Genomic DNA, 24677 nt, shown 5'->3' on the forward strand with positions numbered 1-24677 from the left:
TATAATGCGACCCGATATAACACGAATTCGGATATAAGGTGGTAAAGCAGCGCTCTGGGGGGTGGGACCGCATGCTTCGGCGGATCAGCATGTCTGGCTCTGACACGCTGCTCTGAGCAGCGTGTTAAGGGTTCCAGGCCGGGGCCGAGGGGTTGGATAAGGGGCAGAGGGTCTCGGAGGTTGCGGGGGGCAGTCAGGGAGCAGGGCGGGGTTGGATTGTTCAGAGGTTCCAGGGGCAGGGCGGTCAGGGGACGGGGAACGGGGGCGTTGGATCGGGAGTGGGAGTCCTGGGGGGCCTGTCAGGGGGCGGGGGTGTGGCTAGGGGACAGGGAGTGGGGGTGAGGGGGGTTGGATGGGTCGGGAGTTCTGAGGGATCAGTCAGGGGGCAGGAAGTGACTATTAATAATGGAAATGCTCGAGGCCAAAACAAGTTTGATATAACGCGGTTTCATCTATAACGCGGGATTTTTTGGCTCCCGAGGGCCGCGTGATATTGGGGTAGAGGAGTATATGCAATTCTAGCATAACTTTTCTGCACAGAGGAAGTAAGCAATCATTCCCACTATTAGCACTGCTAGTAATGAGAATGTCCTTGCATTAGAGTTAATTGGAGAGGCTTTTGAAACCAAAATGACTTGAACATTTCATTTCCTTTACTAGGTTTGAAATCTCAGTCAAAAAGAGCTGTTTCATCGACTCCTCCTCGTCCACCGTCAAGACGAGGCAGAATGATGGCAGATAAAGTAGGTAGCTCTTCCTCAGGAGGGGAATCTTCCAGCAAGACCATTAGCGTTCCAGTTTTTCATCTATACCATAAACTTCTACCAGGTAACTTCAAGAACTGTTTTTAAATTGTTGAAATAATTAACTTTCCTTTCAGTTAAAAAAAACAAACAAACCATGATGTACACATGCAATATTAAATAGTAAGTATAATGCTGATGGATATCTGCATTCCTTTTTTCACCTCTACCTACTGCAGGGTTATAACCATTTTATCACTGATTAGCCTTTCAAATGAAAGTGAGGCTCTATAGCAGCTCAGGTGTCTATGAAGCTTGGCTGTAAAGGCTGAGGTATGAACATGCTGGCTTCCCTTGAAAATCATTCTCTAGCTCTTAAACTGGCAAATTTAATTAAAAAAAGATTCCCCTGCAGCCCAGCAACAAGAGTTTTTGTAAGCTTCCTCGCTGTTTTTGGCCTCTGAAGGATAAATTCAAGTGGATAGCAACTTTTAGGGCTTTAGAGAAGTTCATTTGCCAGTCTCTTGTGTCCTTGAGTGAATGCCACAATATTTATGCTTCCTAAAATAGCATGTCTTAGCCAGATTTTCATATGAAAAATATGTAAAGCAGCCATGTGCTATTCAATATTTTGAATGTTTGTAGATGACTCTCAGACTGGTGGAGTGGTAAATTAATTAAGATGACAGGTCACCTTATTGCAGAATGAAGGGTTCAGAGAAGAGTAATGAGAATCATTAGAGATACAGAAAACTCTAATATGAAGAGAGATTGAAAAGAGATTATTTACCTTAGGTAAGGAGACAAGTAAGAGGGGTCGTGATAATATATAGAGTTATAAATGGTTTTGAGAAGAGCGTCTGTTCTCCCTATCTAAAACAAGAATGAGGGTGGTCGGGGGATGTTCACTTAAATTGAAAGGTGGCAAATTAACAACAGGTAAAATAAAATACTTTTTTACACAATTTGTAATTAGACTGGAACCTTGCATGGGATGTTGCTGAGGTCAAGATTCAAAGTGGGATTAGGTATTGAGGTCAAACAAGAATATCCAGAGTTACAGTCAATGCTAAAATATTTAGGCAAAGCGATCTGGATTGCTTGATAAACTGGGTTTATTCAAACATGCATGTTAATACAGCCAAATGCCAGGTCATCCCACTAGGAAAAAATGTGATACTGACAGGATTAGAGGTGTATTCTGGAAAGCACTGCCTTAAAAAGGACTTGGGGAACAGAGGGACAAGTGACTTGCTCAAGGCCACACACAGGAAGCCTGTGGCAAAGCAGGGATCCAGGTCTCCAAGTCCCAGGCTACCTCTCTAACCATTTGACCATGCTTCCTTATTTTTAAAACCTGTGAGAACTTTATTACCAGTAAACTGAATACATATTTTCATGCACAGACAGTCTGTCAGCCAGAAGTGGACTGTTGAGCAACTACACCCACAGCTGCTACTTGAGGCAGCTCACTGGCTAAATTTTTGGTACCCAGATGGCGACTTGTCTGTATGGTCAGAACCTGCCCTACAAGTCCAGGGCTTTACCTCTGTCTCGCAGATGCAGCAAGCTTGGTTTTCTGTCACTTCATTTTGCGGTGTATCTCTTGTCTAAGGGAGCAGAGACCTTTCATTTACTCTTTAAGGAGATGCATTGGGTCCCCTGGCAGCCTGTGGAGAAACAATTTAAGCCATTGAAAGAAAGCTTGCTTCTTAAGTGGAAGCAGCTTTGACACAAGACAACTACCTGCTTGAAAAAACGTGTAAGATATAGGGGGCATGTAATCAAATACAGTGCTTCTTCTCTGTGAGATTCGTGGAGTAAATTTCTTAGTAACAATCAAAGCTATCAATTTGGTTACCTACCTCAGTCAATCTGGTTACACTCACCCCGGTGGTCCCATTAACAGTCTCCACTTAGTATGTCTGCTCATGGGATTTTACATCTGGCAGGGGAAAGGAGTTCTCAGTTGCTCGGAGATTAGATGTTTATGCCTTGTACCTTTCTGCAACTTTAGCAATCAGCTTATAAATTACATAGTAATTCTACTTTAAGAGATCTTCAGACCCTCTTTCCACTGAAAAAGATCAACAGGACCATTCTTTTTTTATTCCTAAAACTGGAGATTATTGTGGGCTTATACTGGCTGCCTCCCAGTAAGAAAAGATGAGAGCGCAAACGCTTACCTTAAATTATGTCAAATTCCTAAACACAAGGGGTCAAACTTTCTCTCTGAAGTGGCCTCTAAAAATTTTTGTTTCTGGCTAGAAAGACTAGACCAATCTCTGAACGAGCAATTGCTCCTAAGAATCCTGTTGCTTTGCAGTTTTAGCCTGTATTATTCTGTTAAAATAATTCAGGACACAAGGTCTGGCATTATGTATGCTAAATTTCTTAAAGGACTCATTTTAAAATTTTAACCATCTAATTAATGGTAAATTCTCATAAAATTCATTCTTTATTCAGAACAAGTGCTGTAACTGGGGGAGGATATGCTGTTTTTCATACAGAATAAAGTGCAAAACTTAGTATTAATTATGGAACGTGAAGCGGTGATTCCATAATACATGGAGAGCATTGGGGCACTAATCTGTCCAGTGAGCTGTGTCTGTGAATGTGGGTATCCAGTAGTCTATTCCAGACTGATGGAATCTGTGCAATGACAGGATGAGTTTAAATTTACGGACTTCACTGTCAAATTTTACTGAAGTGGTCAGGAAGTAAAAGCTTGTTAGGACCCAAGGATGTTAAATTCTCCTTTGTAGCTGTGGCATAAGTGAAGGAGCAAGATTATGGTGGTGTAATAAAGTAACCTAATCATAAATAATTTTCATAAATTTGTCTGGAAAATGATCTGGTTATATTATTGTGTAGGCCAGCCGTTGCCAGCTGAAATGACACTTGCCCAGCTTTTGACTCTACTATATGACCGTAAACTCCCTCAAGGCTACCGATCAATAGACTTGACAGTTAAGCTTGGCTCCAAAGTGATCTCAGACCCAAGTCTGTCAAAGACAGACTCCTTTAAACGTCTCCACACAGAAAAAGGTAAGTGTTTAACTTCTGTTGCTGTATTTTCAGCTTTTTATTTTTAGCAGGACATGCCTAACTTCAGGCTGTTTCACATTTCTCCCTTGCTGGTATTCCTAAATCATGCAGCTTGAGAGAAGTGGTGAGATTTATAGTGCATAGGGTCTTTAATACTAAACGTTTTGAAATTACTTCCAAAGATATATGGTATAAAATACAGAGAACAACAGAAATGAAATTAAAGCAACTCTACTACTAAATTTTGTACTTACTGAGTTTAGTTGAATCCTATACCTTCACTCCCTGCTGCCTTTTTGCCACATTTGACTTAGTCCTGAAACCCTCCCTTCTTCCTGTCTCCACTTATTTCTCCACATAGTATCTCACTGATTTTCTGTCAAGACAAAATTGACAAGTACATCATCACCTTCACTACAATTCCCTCCTCTGTCTCCCTGTCACAAAGGAAGTTTCTTGTCTGCTCACTACCTCTAAACTCTCCACTTGTCCCAGTGGCTCCATCCCATCTCCTTTGCACCTATTCATCCCCTTCCTTACTCATCTCCTAAACCTCTCTCTCTCTTCCCTAGCTCTTTCCCATCACAATACAAGCTTTCTGTAGTCTCTCCCATCTAAAAACACCCACCCTTCACCTCACGTGCCTCTTCAACTACTGTCGCTTCTCCCTTTCATCTCTAAGCTTCTTTAATGTGCTGTCTGCAGTCGCTGTCTAGGAGTTTGTCTTCTCCAATTCCATCCTAGGCCCTCTCCAGTCCAGCTGCTGTCGCTTGCACTCCACTGACACTACTCTTGCCAAAGTTTCTATTGACCTCTTCCTAGCTAAAGTTCAGAACCAATACTTCATCCTCTTCTTCATTGACCTGTCAGCCACCTTTGACACCATCCATTATGCTGTTCCTGAAATCCTGTCCTCCTTTGTTTTTATCCTTTCTTGGTTCTCCTACTATCTCTAACCACTCTTTTTGTGTGTCCTGAAGTAGATCCTCCTCATCCATCCTCCATTTTTCTGTAAGGGTTACTCGGGGTTCTCTCCTTGGTCCCCTTCTCTTCTCCCTCTACACCTCATCTCTGGGTAATCTGATCTTCAAACAAATTCAGCTACCATTTATTTCTATGCTGACAACTTTTAACTCTGCTTCTCTACTACCAACCTGTCTCGTTCTGCCCAAATGAAAATCTTGGTCAGCGTCTTTGACATCTCCTTGTGGATGTCTAGCTTTCAGATGAATCTAAACGTGGCTAAAACTGACCCCTTAATCTCTTCCACCACAGGCTCTTCTTGCTATCTCCTTTCTAGATCACTGTGGACAACACCAACTTCTTGCCTGTTGCTCAGGTCTGTAATGTCCTGGGTGGCCAGGCTTGGGCATCATCTTCAACTAGGCCCTCTTTCTAGGTCCTTGCATCCAGGCTATGCTTAAATTTTGCTGATTCTTTCTGCATAATATCTGTAAGAGACTGCCTTTCCTCTGCACCCACACAGCTAAAACTCGTGTTCCAATTTCATCTCACATCTCAGTTACTGCAACATCCGTCTCTCTGGCCTTGACAAATGCAGTCTTGCCCTGCTCATATCCATTCAGAATGCAGCTGCAGTGGTCGCTTTCCTAGCCCATCAGTTTGTCATAAGAACAACCATACTGAGTCAGACCAAAGGTTCATCTAGCCCAGTATCCTGTCTTCCAACGGTGGCCAATGCCAGATGCTTCAGAGGGAATGAACAGAGCAGGTAATCATCAAATGATCCATCTTCTGTCGCCTATTCCAAGCTTCTGGCAAGCAGAGGCTAGGGACACTATCTCTACCCATCCTGGCTAATAGCCATTGGTAGATATATTCTCCATTAATTTATGTAGTTCTTTTTTGAACCCTGTTATTGTATTGGCCTTCACAACATCCTCTGGCAAAGAGTTCCACAGGTTGACTCTGCGTTGTGTGAAGAAATACTTCCTTTTGTTTGTTTTAAACCTGCTGCCTATTAATTTCATGTGGTGACTCCTAGTTCTTGTGTTATTAGGACTAACACTTCCTTATTTACTTTCTCCACACCAGTCATGATTTTATAAAGCTCTATCATATCCCCCCTTTGTCATCTCTTTTCCAAGCTGCAAAGTCCCAGTCTTATTAATCTCTCCTCATATGGAAGCTGTTCCATATCCCTAATAATTTTTTAATCCTTTCTCTCAACCTTTTCCAATTCCAGTGTATCTTTTTTGAGGTGGGATGACCATATCTGTACGCAGTATTCAAGATGTAGGCATACCATGGATTTATATAGAGACAATATGATACTTTCTGTCGTCTTTGTTTAAATCATGTCCATACAAGGTTTTATACTTATTTTGCTTAAGGCCTTGTCTATATGGAGACTTAGTGCATGGCATGCTGGAGTGTGAATGTACAGTGCACTAATTCTCCCTGTAGATAAGCCCAAAGAGTGGCTTCTATCTGTTTAGTTTAACTTGTTCATAATGTACTTAAGCTAAATGAAAAAAGCCACTCTTAAAATAGGAGTCCATGCAGAGTTTTGCAATGGTTTTAGTAAATTGGCTTAAATTTGCACCTGAGGTCAAACCAAGAAGGACTTTGTCTTGTAAACAAAGCCTAAGGATTGTAGAAATCCAACTATTTTGCAGTTCTGGTAACCTGTGCACCGTCACCTATAATTGTGGTACTACAGGCCATCCACAGAGTTGTTATTGGTTGAATTTGCCCTCATTTCCTAACACATGGTTAGCCTTATGATTATTTTGGGGTGCAAAATGCACTCATTACTAATAGGTTTGTCCTTTGGTGACTACCTAGAGATCAATTATGATGACGATTGGTGAGACAGACACACAAAGGCTTTGAGTTTTATTAGTAACATCGTCAGGATAAGAAAAATCACAGAACAAAATAAACAAAGATAACAGTAGAATCAACATGACACATACTCACGAATCCATGGGGTAGTGAGATGAGTGTTGTTTAGGTTGCCACGGTCCTGCCATCTTGAGTGGTGGGGTTGATTCCTTTCTGTGCAACTATTTCTTACACCTATTTATCTTCAAGATCATATTTTATTATCTTGGCCTCTTGTCCATATTTGTCATTCCTGCTATCCATTTTTGGGGTTCTGACTATTGTAAGCATTTACGCAGATAGTTGGTTCTCTCTCTCTATATAATGTGGTTAAGAATGTCTAGCTAAATAAAGACTTTGAAGTCTAACGGTCTATCAGAAGATACTGCTAAATCTTCTGACTTTGCTAACTTACAGCAGGTCTTATGCTAATTATTATTATGACTAGGCCTCAAGCTAAGTATTATGCCTCAGGCTCACTGAATAGCCTATTGTAAAATAATTGTTTCTTCCCTTACTGCTATTTGCGTTATAGCTGTAATTTCATTTGCACTAATTTAGCAAGCATCTTAATTCTTTCTAAGATATAAATGATTTTTTACCTGATTACTTGAGCTCAGGTCATAGGTCCAAGATTAATTCTGAAATTTTTGAAGTTTGCATTTTGGAGCAGCACCACCAAGATCATCATCTGACTGGAAGATCATAAAGCTTACTAAACGAGCTAAATTTCTTTTTCCTTAGGTTCATATCTTATGAGTCCACATCATTTTTGCTAGCAGTCAAATAACCTGATTTGACTTGGCAATATATTGTTTTGGTTTTACCAAAAGAAAAGTTAGATTTCCTGTTGCTATTCTTGTACTGACATGTTTAACCCCCTTAAAGACTTCAATATTTGCTGAAGAAATAAGTATAATAGTTGAAGTGCTTAAATGTTCTTATTTTCTGAGTGGAGGAGAAAAAGTAAACATTCTCATGTTTTAAGATCCCACTTCATTTAATGGTTTGGGTCTTCCTTTCTTTTTTTTTTTTTTTAAATAGAACATGCAGACTTACTGGGGTCCTGTCCTGAAGAGGAAGCAGTCACTCCAGGCGACGAGTGTATGGATGCAGTGCTAGATGAATCTTTTCTTGAAACATGTCCCATTCAGTCTCCATTACAAGTGTTTGCAGGAATGGGTGGGTTGGCCCTCATTGCAGAAAGACTTCCTATGCTTTATCCAGATGTAATTCAACAAGTAAGTCAAACAGTTTGATTGTCTAGAAGTATGTGCTAGCTTTTTTCTTACTATAGTCATTTCCAAATATTTTCTGTATGGTTTGTTTTCTAAGAGTTAAAAATCATCCTATGAATTATACCTTGCATTTGATTGATAAAATGTTGACACGTTTTCTCCAGCTTTGCTAATTAAATATCCTCATTAAAATCTACTCCCTTTGAAGTTAGGAATTTTTTCCTGAGTGAGAAGTTCTGAATAGGACATACAATGGTAGATTACTCATTGGGGATCCAAATGCAGTTTGTGTGATGCAGAGTTCTCCTTGCTAGTGGATGAGGGAAAATTGGTGGCAAAGGTCTCATTACAAGCTGCTGTGGATGTAGCTGACTCAACTGCCAGGTCCATAGGTTCGGCAGTGGCTATGTGTAGGAGTTCCTGGTTGCAGTGTTCTGGGCTTCTGCATGAGGTCCAACCGACTGTACAAGTCCTGCCCTTTGGGGATCCTTGGTCTTTTCGGAGCAGACAGACACGAAGCTCCATGGGCTAAAGGAGTCATGGGTGACCCTAAAGTCCCTTGGGATGTACACCCCAGCCTCTTCCAGGAAGTGCTGTAGGCCTCAGCAACCCCTCCGGTACTGTGCCCCAGCTAGCAGTCAGAGCCTGCAGAGCAAAAAGGTACAGGTTTTATAGGCATAGACCACTTCCCCCTTCTGTCTCTGCATCAAAGCCTACCCAACCTAGACATCCAGGTGGTTCTAAGCAGGCATTCTGATGGGATGCTCGAGGACACTGTACCAGTTGCCATGATGCCATACCCTGTTTCTCCTTTGTTTGCAAACCACCTTTCCCACTTCCTCAGTGCTTGGTCCTGTATCACCGGGGACCATTGGGTGTTGAGCACTGTAGAAGTGTAATCTTTTAGTAAACAAAAAATATAAGCATTCATGTTAACTCATGAAATTTTTGTTTTTAATCTGTAGCTTTTACAGAATATACAGTGTGGCTACACTAATACTGCTTATAGAAACCTTTAACTTTTGCATTATTTCTAATAGTTAACTCTGCTGTCTTAACATTGTTTTTTGTTTGGTTGACTTGTTTGTTGCAGGATTTCTTTTGGGGGAGAAAGCGGGAAGCGTGTTTGGGTAGATGCGTGTGTGTGTGTGTGTGTGTAGGAAGTTGTCATTTTTGCTACAAGCTTTCTAGCATTTTCCTAAAGATGGTTGAACTCTGGATTCACCCAGTCTTATGCTTAAATAAATTGGTTACTCTCTAAGGTGCCACAAGTACTCTTTTTTTTTTCTTTTTCCAGTCTTTCTGGAAGTTTATTCTGTAGCTGGATCCCCTTGACTGATGATGCATTGTTCTCAGCTCTCTCATGCTTGGTCCTGGGCTCTGTGATTTGCATTGTCTTAGAGGAGTGAAGCTGTCTCAATAGTTCATAGATCAAAATTCACTATTTAATATATCTGGGACTTGATCTCTTAACTAATGACTGACACACTGAAAAAAGGAAATTTTTCTTAAATATCGAAGAAACATACACCCCAATGTTTGAGGAGCAAGAGCTTATAATAGATGTGCTCTAACACCTTTAATAGTTTTTCCAGCAAAGCCAAAGAAAACACACACTTGATATTCCTTATTTCAAAAGTTTAAAAAAATGCAAAAATAAAAACGTACAAGCCGCCTTCAGTCATTTTAAAAAAAGCACAACCCCATTTTAAAAAAATCCTCTGAAAGTCCCCTTTAAATCATACTGAAGAAGTAATATAAAATATTTGCTGTTTTGTTACTCATGAATAAGGTGAACATCTCTTTGGGAGAATTTTTGTGTACTTCACACTTCAACAGTCATGAGCAATCATTGGTGTGACATTCTAAGAGGAATATCAGAATATTTTGAATGTTCATTGACTTCAATCAAGAAATGGAAGAAAGTGTTTGACTGCAGAAAATGGAATCTTCATAAACCATAATGGAAAAGAAAAGTCTTACCCATAGACATCAGTAGTAAAGGTGGAATTAATAGAGAGAGGAATGCTCATAGTCTCAAAGATTTTAATACAGAAAAAGTATGTAACACGTTTTCCTAAGAAGTCACGTTATCCTCTGGACCACCTTAGTTTGTCTAACTTAGTTTTATTAAAAGTTCCTGAAAGAGTTACTATTTCCTTCAAACTGTGATAAAGAACGATTTTCTGTAAAGCAGCTGACAGTGGGTCATTTTACCTCTACAGCAAGGCATGAGCTTCACAGAATCTATATAGAAGGGGTAATGTAGTAATTTGTAGGAGCATGGGACATGCTAGCTTAGTTTTTTTTTTCTGATTAGGTCTCCCACCTAAGTGGTATTAGAAATGCCTAATCAGACCAAAGGAGAGTGAAAGGAAAACTGTTCAGTACCTTTCTGAGGGTTAAACTTGAAACCTTACAAATTTCCTCTGATGTAAGAAAATTATGTAAAACCTATGCAAGTAATCTCTTCAGTTTCTTTGTAGTATATTGTACTACATATATTGCCCATGGCCAGTACTACATCAGGCTATAATCTCCTCAGATTTCATAATTTAAGCAGGGTAAGACCTTGTCGTTGCTCAGATGGAAATCCTCCAAGGAGAAAGTAGGCAGCTACTCTGGTATCTGAGATTCTGATTCAGTAAGTAGTACTCTTCCTTCCAAATAGCTGTACTTCAGAATTTCAATAAGAAGATATTGTAAGCTACAGCAAGAAGCTTTTACATCCACAGTAGTTACAGCAGGCATGAATCTGGGCCCGTATGTCTAAAACTACAATTTAAATAGTTGCTGGTATAACAGAGGGGCCCAATCCTGCCACCACTGAATTCAGTGGAACTTTTGCCATTGACTACAATGGGTGCAGGATTGAAACTAGTGATTTGTGCTGTATATGCATATATGTGCTTGTATAGATCTTCTGGCTTATGAATGTTTTGGCAGTACACTGCTGAGCCTCGTGCTTATTGGAGGCCCACCATCCCTATGAGTCTTAGGTTAATTAAGGCTATTCTGACTACCCTGCCTTTCCCCCTATGATCCTAAATAAGACTTTAATCAGTGAAGAGCCTCTTTTGACTCCCTTAGGGCCGAGAGGAGCCTTCTAAAGATGTGGAAGGATTCCTGGGGAGCCTAATAAAGACTTTCAGACTTCAGGAAGTTGATGCAGAAGCAGAGTCTTGTTTTCTAGGCTCTATAGGCAAAGAGTCATGATTCTGCAGACCTATAGAGATTTCAGAAGTGGAACTCCATTTTTACAAACCTGAGACATCTGAAGCATCAGGTTACACAGTCAGGATGGTGGTTGAGAACTGTGGTTATCAGGCAATTTTTCAGCCAGTTTACCAAGGAGGCAGTCCTTTTGTTGCAGCCTTCTGTTGTCTGCTGAATCAGGTCTCTCCATTTGTAGACTCTCAGGTTTCACAGGAACAGGAAAAATTTGGAACCATTAAAAACAAATATACAAACAAACTCCTCCCCCACCACAAAAAAACACAAACTCTAAGCAACTTTCCAAACAAATTTTTAAGTAAAGTTACAGTTGCAGGCAAAAATTAGGGGTTTGCGCATGAGTTACCTTTTAAGAATGTTAGTGTTTTTTTAAAAAAAAGTTGAAACCCATGAAATGCAGAGTTAAGGCTGTGCTTAAATAGGGCACTGAAACTATGTTAACTCTACCCCTAAAAAGGTGGCACCTTCCCGTCTTTGCAAGTAGAGGAATGGAAATGTGCACCTCACATTTCTTTTATATTTTTGTTCATACAAACAGACTTCCAAATGAAGTGTGTTGCTTTGTCTTCATGCGAACGTTTTCTCTTTTCATGTAATTAGTGCTCTGGAAAATTTAAGTTTATACATGGAAACATGCTAGCTCTATCCTAATGATGCTTTGAAATATGTTTGCTACGGCTTCCCAAGGCCTGATTCTGCAAAGTGCTGGCATCCCTTTTTAGGTATTGGGTGCTTTCAGCACTTTGCAGAGCCTTTCTGATGGTGGAGAATGATTGCTTTTAGTATCCTACTGCCTAATTTATAAATTTCTCTTGGCTACTGTGTGTCGCCATAAAACGACCTAACCTCTCACTACCATTGAGACATTCTGCTTTGTGTGAACATTCATTTATTGCCACCTGTAATATCAGTTGGCTCAGCTGCTCGTGATCTGGTCTTAGTACAAGGAAGGAAATGGGGGGAAAATTCCACATTGTGCTGGGGTTGTCTTGTTTTAAGAGTTAAAATAAAGCCAGTTCATTTCCTTTTTTGAACTGGTGTGTGAACAGCTTCTCTCTAATAAATAATAATAAATGAATTTTTTTGTCGTGTTTCATCTTCATGCTGCAGGTGATCTACGCATCGGCGGCCAGAGCCCCAGGCCCTTTTAAATCGCTGGCCCCGGGGCAGCTGCTCCTTTTGCCCTCCCCCCCCTCAATCAGTGGCTGGGGTGGGGCAGGAGCAAAAGGGGCAACAACATTAAAGCGCTGTCATGGCAGCACTTTAACCAGGGTCCTTTGCCGCAGTAGGGCAGGGCCGCCAACAGGGGGGCGCAAAAGGGGCAGCGACGTTAAAGCTCTGCTGTGTCAGCGCTTTAAAGTCAGCTGGATATGGGCTGGTACTGGCAGCCACTTTTTACCGGTATGCCGTACCGGCTTATTTTCACCCCTGACTGGAATGAAATTGTGTGCTGCAAGAATTGACTCTAAATGATGACTACTTCCAAGGATTGTGTTAACTTTGTTGTTGTTTTTTAAGGTGAGTGCTCCAGTAGTTACATCCACTACACAAGAGAAGCAGAAGGACAGTGATCAGTTTGAATGGGTTACCATTGAGCAATCAGGAGAACTAGTTTACGAAGCCCCAGAAACAATTGCTGCAGAGCCTCCACCAATCAAATCAGCAGTGCAAACTATGTCTCCCATACCAGCTCATTCTTTGGCTGCCTTTGGATTATTTCTTCGTCTCCCTGGCTATGCAGAGGTGCTGTTAAAAGAGAGGAAACATGCCCAGTGTCTGCTTAGATTGGTGTTGGGGGTTACAGATGATGGCGAAGGAAGTATGTACTGTAACTACTACATTTATTTGTAAAACACTGCTAAATTGTTCTGACTTACATTTAAGTGTATTTACAATGTGATGCTTTAGAACGGGGTGGGCAAACTTTTTGGCCCGAGGGCCACTTCTGCATATGGAAATGGTATGGCGGGCCATGAATGCTCACAAAATTGGGCGTTGGGGTGCAGAAGGGGGTGAGGGCTGCGACTGGGGGTGTGGGCTCTATGGTGGGTCCAGAAAAGAGGAGTTCAGTGTATGGGAAGGAGCTCTGGACTGAGGGGGGTGGGGGGCATGAGGGCTCCAGCTGGGGGTGCGGGTTCTGGGGATGAGAGTTTGGGGTGCAGGAGTGTGCTCCAGGCTGGGACCAAGGGGTTCAGACGGCAGGAGGGGGATCAGGGCTGGGGCAGGGGGTTGGGGCATGGGAGGGGGTCGGGTGCAGGCTCGGGGTGGCGCTTATCTCAAGCAGCTCCCAGAAACAGCATCAAGTCCCTCTTCCGTCTTCTATGTGGAGTTGCAGCCAGGCAGCTCTGCATGCTGCCCTGTCCACAGGCGCCGCCCCTGCAGCTCCCATTGGCCGTGGTTCCAATGGGACCTGTGGGGCTGGCACTTGGGGCAGGGGCAGCATGCAGAGCCCCTTGGCTGCCCCTACATGTAGGAGCTGGAGCGGGAACATGCCACTGCTTCTAGGAGCCGAGTGGGGCAAGCCCCCAGACCCTGCTCCCTGACTGGAGCGCCGGAGCAGGTCAAACCCCAGACCCTGCTCCCCCGTGGGTGCTTGAGGGCCGGATTAAAATGTCCGAAGGGCCGGATGTGGTCCCAGGCCATAGTTCGCCCACCCCTCCTTTAGAAGGAGGTTGGAATTGCTTTGTGTAGTTTGTGAAGAACTCAATCTTGCCCACATCCTGGATCATATAAGAAAATTTAAAAACTGTGTGACAGATTTTAAAATAGTTGTCATAGGGAATCCTCATCAAATGAGGGTGTTTCTAGTAGGGTTCCATGAGGATCAGTACCAGGCCCAATACTACTCAACATTTTCATCCATGATCTGGAAGTAAATATAAAATAACTGCTAATTAAACTTTGTGGATAACCCAAATATTGGCAGAATGGTATATAATGATGAAGACAGGTCAGTCAGACACAGCAATCTGGAGCACTTCGTAAACTGGGCCCATTTAAAAAAAAAAGGGGCATTTTTTATACAAATGCAAAGTTATATGTCTAGGAGCAAGGAATTCAGGCCATACTACAGACTGGAGGGCTCTATCTTGGGAAGGAGTAGCTCTGAAAAGAATTTGGGGTCAGAGTGGACAAGCAGCTCAGCATGAGCTCCCAGTACGCTTCTGTAGCATAAAGGACTAATGCGATGCTTGGATGTATAAACTATAAATGTATAATGTATTATGTATAAAATGTATGGGGGAATAGTGAGTAAGTTAGAAAAGCGATTTTTACTTCTATGCAGTGTTGGTGAGACCAATACTGGAATACTGCATACAGTTCTGGTGTCCACAGTTCGAAAAGGATGTTGAAAAATCAGAGAGGAGGCAGAAGAGAGACAAAAATGATTCAAGGCCTGGAGAAAATGCCTTACAGTGAGAGAATTAGAGTTCAGTCTGTTTAGTTTATCAGAAAAGATTGAGAGGTGACCTGATTACAATGTGTAAATACTTTCACAGGGAGAAAATACTGGGTACTAAAAGGGTTTTCAGTCTAGCTGAGACATGCATAATAAAAACCAATGGCTGGAAGCTGAAGCCTGACACATTCAAACTGGAAATAAGGCACACTTTTAACATTTTAACTTTGAGGGTGATGAACCATTGGAACATACTACCAATGGAAATGGTAGTTTCTCCATCTTTTGAATTCTGTATAGCAAGACTGAGTGCCTTTCTAAAAGATGAGCCCAATAACTTGTGTTTGGCTAAAGCATAACACAGGAGGAACTGGGTAAAATTTAAGGGCCTGTGATATACAGACGGTCAGACTAGATTATCTAAAGGTATAATAATGATCTAATGGGCCATTCTGGACTTAAACTCTATGCATTTTGTGTAGGGCCAGACCAGTGAGGGTTTTTTTGGTTGTTTGTTTTGGTAACACAATGGACGTGGTCAGTACTAATAAAATTGGCCTTAAGACCATTAATAGAAGAGGTGGCAAATGTTTTTCTGGATCTCCTTCACCCACTGGTAGCCTGATGAAAACAAATAAACAAATTTCTCAGCTCAAATACCTTGGCCACCTTTTTTCTGAAGGAAACATGATCCTTCCATGTTTAATTAACCAGACATTTATCCCTTTGCAAAGGCTAAGCCCCTAGATACCTCTAGTATCAAAACAAGAACCTGTTCCTCCATTCCTAAATTGGTTAAATGCCCCAAGGGAGTATCTGTGCTCCCTAGAACATCCATCCTATTTTAGAACCTCTGCAAAAAACAAAAGAGGGAGGGGCAATAAACTTCCCAATTTGCTCAGCTAGTCCCATGAACTTTGGCTTTTGTTTGCCTCTTAATTTTGTCAGGTTTCAGAGTAACAGCCGTGTTAGTCTGTATTCGTAAAAAGAAAAAATAAAAGGAGTACTTGTGGCACCTTAGAGACTAACCAGTTTATTTGAGCATGAGCTTTCGTGAGCTACAGCTCACTTCATCGGATGCATAGCATATCGTGGTCTTCTGCAGTTTCCACGATATGCTATGCATCCGATGAAGTGAGCTGTAGCTCACGAAAGCTCATGCTCAAATAAACTGGTTAGTCTCTAAGGTGCCACAAGTACTCCTTTTATTTTTTCTTAATTTTGTGTTGCTTTTTCGGTAAGATTGTGCACACTGTGGGAGACAAAGTGAACCAAATAAATGAAATTTGATATCTGGGTATTTTCCTTCAAATTTGGGTAGTAAACTGACTGAAGGACCATCCAAATCTCATGCTTAGCCTGCTTCTTTTACATAATGTAAAGATCTACATCCACAAATCCCTGATATGGCCCAAAATAATTACCATTCAATACACCTCTGAGGCAAATAGTGTATCAGTGTTCTCTCAGTTGGTTTTTCTACCATCCCCTTGTGGCTTGGCTGATGAATAGAGTTTGGGAGCCTATAGAAAATGAGAATAAATACTTGTCATATAGACAGCGGTCATGGGACTTCTTGCTCTTATGGAGTAATAAAACCTTCTTTTAGACAAGTCTGTTTTGTTCCTAAAAAAAAAAAAATAAATAAAATAAAAGAAGTTAGACGTTTTGATAAGTTTGTGTATTTTGTGATTTTTTTTTAAGTAAAAATCTCAAGAATCACTTTACTGTGAATAAATCTACTTATTAACAAATAGTCACAAGTTACTTATTACATAGAGAAAACAAAGTTATTGGACAGTTAGATATTTAAAATATTTCCAGGACTTGAGCTAGCAGTGTCTCTCTCATTCTTGTAAACAGTGTGTCTGCTTTTTTCTTTTGAAATATTTTGAGTCAAATAGGGCAGAAGAGTCCATAAAATTGGATAGTTTTAACTATGTACATCGCATTAACAGGCAAGAATATTGTTACACTGTGCTTTTACAAATCATTCTCCTCCTCTCCACCCTTGATAAAATAGGGCTAACTTTAAAAATAAAATTATAGTACAAAACTCAAACAATGGGTATCTAGTAAAACATAATTTTAGTTTTAATGTCCTGTAGTGAAAATGTATTGAATCGCTACACTGTTTCATTGTGTACTCACCTCATGAACGGCGTTACCGTTTGTGTCACAGCAAAGTTTATCCTAGCATTTATCAACATATTTTTAAAGTGGAGAGGTTTTTCTCAGTGGCTTCCTGGTAGGGCAGCTGTTTGTATAAACTTTCTCTAAACTTTACAGAGTAATCCAATCTTACAATCAAAAACATGACCAAATATGTAATTTAGTGTAGTGAGAGAGTTGTTTAATAAACTAGCTTTTCACCCTTGGAGATAAGGGTTTAAATCTTGTTTTTAATCACAAATTATATGCATTTATTGGTCTCAGCCTAATCCATAAAGGAAACCAGTTCATATCTCTTGCCCATATTTCCCACCAGAATTTTGGCTAAAAAGAAATCTGGCAAAAAATAATACATTCCGCTGAAGACTTAATATTGTCAGAAATATAGCTGAATATTTTCAATAAATCATTGCAAAGATGAACATTATGTGCTGAACCGTTAAAAGGAAATATTTAATGTTTTTATACTTTCTCAACCTAGGTCATATCCTGCAGTCCCCTTCGGCTAATGTGCTTCCAACTCTTCCATTTCATGTGCTGCGCAGTTTGTTCAGCACCACACCATTGACTACTGATGATGGAGTGCTCCTTAGGCGCATGGCACTGGAAATTGGGGCAGTGCATCTTATACTTGCTTGTCTATCTGCTCTGAGCCACCATGCCCCGAGAGTGCCCAACTCTAGTCCCAACCAGTCAGAGGTAAGCTTAGCTTCTGGTTAGTGACTGACTTAGCTGCAGTAAGCTCCAGTGACCGAGTAACTATGAAAGTCTTGTTGCTGGGGTAGCATCACACATCTTCCTTAATCTAATGTCCTGTAGCTCTTTAAAATGAATTCTTGAGAACCTGAATTCAGGTGAATTGCAAAAGTAATTTGAAAGTCCTTGCTAAACTACTGCTGCTTACATATTTCAGTGCTCTGTGATAACCTTAAAAGACTTACTACATTGAAAAATAAATTACTTTAACAGAATGTAAAGATTGCAGAGTCAGGCACGGAAAAGTTAAGTTGCCCATGTAGCCTTTAATTTGGGCTGCTTGTGTATCCGTGTTATGATGCAGTCTTTAATTACATGATCTCATACTATTTTTTCCACAGGACTCCTACCTCATTCAGTGCTCAAGATGGTCAATGTGTAGCTGTTCAATATTTTTATCCTCACTAGTCAATGTGTGCCTCTGTCTTATATACTCCACACCATCCAACCCTACACTGAATGCAGAATTATTCATTACGTGGTTTTCATTCTTCAATAAGTGGTTCACAAACCTTAGTGAATTCATCTTCATAACTTTTCAATAGGGTAAAGTGCTATTTTTATCCCCGTTTTACAGATGGGGAAGTGAGGCACAGTGAGATTAAAGCCAAAGGGCCTAGAGCCGGAATTTTCAGAAAATTTAGTATTTTATAGTAGTTAATATGTTCAAAGCACAGCTCCCATTGACTTAAGTTGCAATTATGAGAGCTCAGCACTCCCACAAATCATGCCCAGGTATCCCAAATTTGGCGAATAGAAAATGAGTCACACACAGTTAAGGACCATCTGTAAAAAGTTCGAAGTGACTTGTCCAGCATCACACAGGAATGCTGTGATAGAAGTCTGGATAAAATGCAGTTTTTCAGGGTGGCATTCAACTACTGTAACCACAAAAGCATCCTTTCTCTAATCCCTGGCTGTATTTACTACACACCTTCCAACTTTGGACAAGTGAGGTAGGTGAGGGGAGTATCTAACTCATTCACTGCACAATCCCAGTTAATTCCCTGAGTACTGTCCATTCTGTGCTTTGAATGAGGCAGGCATCCTGTGGGAAGAAAACTAGTATGTGATCATGTAGTCAGACTGTATCATCATGCATACACACAAAGGGACCAAATTAAAGTTGAACCTGTATGTTCATGGGTTTTCTGTTGTATGGAAGGAAACAAAAGTGGAGACGACGGTCAAGAATCACTACAGTTTAAAAGTCTATTTAGTCTTCCTGCCCCTCCCTCCCTTTGTGATCCTGAGATGAGACTGAGGCACCTAACAGGCACAGATGTTCTTCCATTCCTGCACCAATCAGAAGTAGTAATGAAGGGACACAACCTGTTCTAGAGAGAAATAGTAGAATTGATGTTTATGAATCAGGTAGTGTTAACATTAGCCTTCTCCCAAAAATATCCCAGCTCACATTAGTTATGGGCCGTAAGCCCAATATCAGACCAGAGAGCAGAATATTTTAGCAGTAAGTCTCCACACAACCTCAGAAGTGCATAATGCAGCCTGGCCATTACAAATGGCTGGCACACAAGGCTCCACCTCATCCGTTTTAATACACTCACCAGTGTCAAGATAGGGTATAGCACAAGTAATATTGAAAATGGGAGCTCACCTCCTGGAGCTGAGAGCAGTAGAACCAGTTCCGTCCGAATAAATGTACACCAGTGTATACTTCATAGTCTTTATAATCCAAAATTCATAGACGGTATCAGAGTGATCATTGATGTGAAGCGACTAAATAAATGGTTAAGGAAAGCAAGCTTCTGGATGGTAACCCTAGGATCAACTGTAGTTGCTCTATATCCAGGAGACATCTGCCAGCTCAACACACATGGAAGTCTATCTCCATGTTACCCTACGATCTTGTCATGGTAGCTTTCTGAAATGCATAACCTTGCACTTCTAGCACAAGACCGTTTCTTTTTGATCCATCTTCAGCTACCAGGGTTTTCACAGTGATCCAGTAATAATCCTAGCAAGTCTCTGGTCCAAAAGTACTCCCCATTTCTCGATAATATCTTTATCAAACCTTCATCCAGAGCAGCAGCTAAGTAAATGAATTCTCCAAAAATTACTGCTTAGGGTCTAAATCCACACACCAGATACAATGCAAAATCATGTACTAATACTGAATGGGACAGTGTTTTTATTTCCCTCTGAATGTTGGTGAACCAAACATAAGAACAGACTTGCTGGGTCAGACCAGTGGTCCATCTAGCCCAGCATCCTGTCATATGACAATGGCCAATGCCAGGTTCTTCAGAAGGAATGAACAGCACAGGTAATCATCGAGTGATCATCCCCTGTCATCCACTTCAAGCTGCTGGCACACACAGGCTAGAGATGCTCAGAGCATGGTGTTGAGGACAAGAAAACATATTGAAAGTCCAACCATTTCACCTTCCACTTTTGCAACAAATACATGTCTTGCTGGGTGGGGAGCACACCTGGAAAACAAGACGGTCACATGTAGAGAATGCCACATGGAAAAGAGAACGTATCTGCTTCCTAGAGTTCACAGAAATGAATGCGCTACAAAGTTTTTATCACCACTACCTTGGAGGCGAGCATGTTTTGTTTCAGTCTGATTTGACCACCATGGTCACATATCTGAACAATTGGTGGAATTAGAAGCTCACAGCTCCTCTCAGAAGCAAGGGAAATTGTTCTGGGCAGAGAAGAATATCATCACTCAGAACAGTGCACATACAGCATACCCTGAATCCATGAATAGGATTGGCTGAGTAGCTATCTCACCAACAAATCTGTACGGCATCTGAATTAGGAAATCTTTAAACTAGTGACCAATTCAGACACCTGGAAGTAGATCTCTCTCGCAAATCACAGAAATGTGAAACTAGATCACTGTTTCATCAGCGAAGTGGATTCTCTTTCAGTAGGCGCAGATGCCCTCACACAGAAGATGTGCTATATGCTTTCCCATCCCTCCCTGTGATAATGAAGATAATTTTTTAAAAAATGAGAGATTCACCAAGCCTGTACTGAAGCCTATATTCTTGAGGTGAGGACTCTCCTGAAGTGGTCAAGTCCAAAGAGACAGCATATTCATCTATAGTAGCATCTCCATGAATTTGGGCATGTTGTAGTTTTACTATTAAAGTGGCTTTAGGCTCCAGTTTAAAACTAAAATCATGAATGCAAAGTACTGCCAATATATTACTGCAAAGGCCATAATGATATATTTATGTAGTGTAACAATGTCATAATTTAAAATGTTACTGATTTTCCAAGATGCATAGTAAATATATTTTTGACTTTTACTGTTTTTTCCAATTCAAAATTTGTTAATTTATAATTCAATCTGTTTATATATTTTAATGTTACATGAGTGGTATTTGCTTTTTATTACAAATAGTTTTAACAGCTTTATTTCCTCATTCTCTTTACTATACTTGAAACAACACAAAAGGTGAAAATCAGAAGAGAAAATGAAGTCCTCTCCAGTTTTTGGCATAGGCCAAAATTTTCAGTATGGGGTGCCTACATAAGTGACCTGCTTTTGAGAAGTGCTCATTACCCAAAGCTCTCAGTAATTCTAATGAGAGCTGTGAGTGCTCAGTATTTCTGAAAAGCAGGTCACTTATTTAGGTGCTGAATATATGTTTAGGTGCACAACTTTAGGCATCAGTTGGAATTCTTTTTTCCAGAGTTCTTATCTTCTATATATGATGTTTCATCTAAGATCTGGTAGCTATCTTTTAAATTTAACACAGGCACCAGAATATTTTAACACATGTTAAAACAGTTTGCTAATCTAATGCTATTTTGCTATTAACTTTATTTTATTATTTAAATGCAGTAATGAGCACCATAAGCATCAGCAATCTGGACACCTCAAAGTTAGTGAAATAAATCTCATGACACTCCAAGGTCAGGAAGTATTATCCCCATTTTACTGGAGTAGAAACTGAGATGCCATTGAGTTTAAGTGACTTGGGCCACATATGAATTGTGTGGCAGAGCTGGGAATATAACCTTTCTCCCTGATTTGTAGGCTTATGCCTTAACAATTCCATTCTTCTTTTACTACTTTAGCAAGTTTATTCACAGTTAATCCATGTAGTTTCATAATCCAAGTCTTAGCAGCCTGCAGAAAGGTTTGAAATGACATTTTATCTTCCATCCAAATTTGTCTAATAATTATAATTTTCATTAAACTTGGCTATATTTTAGTGCTAGTTGTAGAGCTGCATCGTTTAACGTGATCCTAATTAGCCTTCATTAGTGTACATTATAAAATATTATTATTGCCAACGTGATTACAGTAAACAGAAACATGATTTACTGTCCCATGCAAGCTGAAAATCACATGGGATGATTTACAGTCCTGGTTATGTACTAGAAATCCACATGCGTTGCAGAGTTTTTCCTGTGCCGGGGTTTGAATTCCAATGGATGTCTGTGATGGGTTCCCCACTGGGATGCTGGGGTTTCCCTGAACCCCCCCCCGACCCACCTGCCTGGGCTCCCTCTCACACTGTACTGCTGTGACAAGCTGTCAAGCCTTCCAGCCTGCACTTTCACTAGCATACATACAGGTAGGGACACACCCAGCAGCAGTTTCATGCAGGCTCTCTGACCAGCCCCTGCATAGGAAGGCTACAGTTAGGGCAACTCCCAGCTCCACAGGCACGCACCCAATCTAGAGTATAAGCACCAAATTATACCATGTTGCGCTGCACAGAGAGCTGTATAGCATGAGCTCATAAAATTCGCCCCCTCCTCAATGTGGAGAGGAATATGCAACAGCCTTTTGCCCCTGAGCTAAGATTCCCTTACACTTCAGTCCAACTCACTGGTTTAGGTAAAGCAAAAACAAGTTTATTAACTACAAAAGATAGATTTTAAGTGATAGCAAATGGATCAAAATAGATGACCTAGCAAATACACAAAAAATGCAAACTAAACTTAATGTGCTAAATAGGGTGAGAATCTGCTATTCATATCCAAAGAGATGATACAAGCAGGCTGCAGATTCTTAAGGGGCAAGTTGCACTTGCTTTACAGCTTGGAATCCCTAGGTGTTTCATTCACAGACTAGAAATCCCTTTAGTCTGGGTCCAGCACTTCCCCCAGTTCAGTCTTTGTTCCTCGGGTGTTCCCAGGAGTTGTCTTGTGTGTGGAGTGAAGAACCCCAGATGATCACTACCTGACTTGTATAGCTTTTGCATAGGGCAGGAACCCTTTGTTTCAAAGCTTATTTCCCAGACCAATCTCTGGAAAAATACTGACATCCCAAGATGAAGTCTGGCGACGTGTTGTCTCATCACATGTCCTTGTAGAGTCATAGCAGCCATTACTTGGAGGCTGTCTGTAGCCTTTTCAGGAAGGCTCCCCAGGTGGGAGATAAAACTTCTCCTAAGGCCTATTGTTTTTTCTTAATGGCCTGTTGCCCTGAATGGGCCCTTCCCCACCCACTATCTAGACTTAAAGCATCTTGTCTAGTGGGTGTTACCCAGGTGTAACTACATTTGAAATACAGATACATAGTCAATATTCATAACTTCAGATACAAAAATATTACATGCATACAAATAGGATAATCGTGTTCAGCAAATCATAACTTTTCCAATGACGCCTTACATGGTTTATCTTGCACAAAATACATCATAATTATGTCATAATATCATAATAATCACTAACATAATAATTACTGCAAAGAATATGGGGTGCAGTGTCAGTGTCCATGAGTTTGTTTTAATAAGTAAATAAGCAACAAAAAACATTTTCCTGAAGGACAGAAGGAATTTTGAAGGACCTGGACAATATGATGTAGAATCACTTTTTGTTTTTGTTAGCCACAGGTGTCGAGCACGCACAACAGTGCATCAACAGAAGAACAGCAACTCTACTGGGCTAAGGGTACTGGCTTTGGAACTGGCTCCACGGCTTCTGGATGGGATGTAGAACAAGCTTTGACTAAACAAAGGCTGGAAGAAGAACATGTCACCTGTCTTCTGCAGGTATGGAATGGTGAAGTATAAATAATCTGTGTAGGGATTCATGCATGTGGTGGTAATATAGTTAAGCCTGTAAAAAAGTTTGTATTTTTAACCCCTTTTTCACTCAGGTATCTAAAGTGTTTTACTTATTAGGCTGAAACACCTATCAGCCATTTGTTAGCCTATAGTTTAAAAAAATATATCATTTTTCCTATTTGGCTAAAAAAAGTCTAGCTTTTTTCTTATAACAAATGTGAATGTCTGAAAATGTGGGACTGAACCAGATGGAGCAGAAAATCCCAATAAGCTATTTGCTTAAAGACAGATGCAATACACCTGTGACCTCAAGTAATTAATTGTGCAGCTGTTTTGTTAGACATTTGCAGGCTAAGCTGCTGAAAACAGGAGGTTGTAAGCTTGATGTGCATAATAGCTTTGTAGCAAAGGTGGATGCCCTTGTGATTATATGACTGGGGGAGGGGTTTGTTCCTGACCACCAGAAATGAGAACACATGCCAGCCTTTCAGGCTGGGGAGTATTTGTGTTATCTTAACACACCAGTTACTTTATCAAGGTCAGGAAGGTTGCAGAGCATTGCCTTCTACGGACTGAGTTTGATGCTTTAGGACCTTCAGGATCACTTGAGAGTATATAGAGCATGTCTCTGTTCAACCAGGTAATACAGTGAATGTAGCAAACAGAAATTAGCAAGAGATCACAAGAAGCTCAAGTTTAAATGATCAACACAGATTTCTTTTCCCCCCTAGGAGAAGGATCACCTATAAGTTTATAACCCCTATCATGGTGATCCATAAAAAGAAAAGAAAACAGAAAAGCGGATGTGCTTAGCTGTCAGCACATGGACAGCTCTGAATGTTCACTGAACCAAGAATATTCTAGGAGATTTCTGTGGTGCTTTTATACTTCCATGTAGACCTATTGACATCTAGGCAAAAGCAAAGGCAGCTGATCAGAGAAGCAGACCTGGGAGACTAGGAACAGACTAATTTCTAGTTTGCCAAATAGGCTTCTTTGTGATTTCCCCCTTTTTTCATCACTAGCAAGGGTAACTGGTTTGTTTAAGTCCCTTCTTATTACCCCAAATTTTCCAAGAAGGTTATGTTTTCAGACACAGGAGAATTGTCTCAAAAGGCTTCATTCCGTCTTCCCCCAGGCACATCTCTATTCTCTGGGCTTATTCAGCATACCACTGAACTTGAGCCATGTACGTTTTATTTATGATTGTCTGAAATGAGCTTATTGCTACTTC

At 40.7% G+C, this 24677-nt stretch overlaps 1 protein-coding gene across 1 annotated transcript in view; it reads left to right on the plus strand.

Annotated features, from left to right (window-relative positions):
* The window catches only part of BIRC6 (baculoviral IAP repeat containing 6), a 319973-nt gene that overhangs the window by 191688 nt on the left and 103608 nt on the right, over positions 1–24677 (plus strand). Inside the window, 6 exon segments of the mRNA XM_074949013.1 lie at positions 661–828; positions 3618–3791; positions 7683–7879; positions 12629–12929; positions 17164–17381; positions 23264–23428. Coding sequence (XP_074805114.1) covers positions 661–828; positions 3618–3791; positions 7683–7879; positions 12629–12929; positions 17164–17381; positions 23264–23428 — 1223 coding nt within the window.

Source organism: Natator depressus, chromosome 3 (genome assembly GCF_965152275.1).
Source record: "Natator depressus isolate rNatDep1 chromosome 3, rNatDep2.hap1, whole genome shotgun sequence".
In the NCBI taxonomy this organism is placed as follows: Eukaryota; Metazoa; Chordata; order Testudines; family Cheloniidae; genus Natator; species Natator depressus.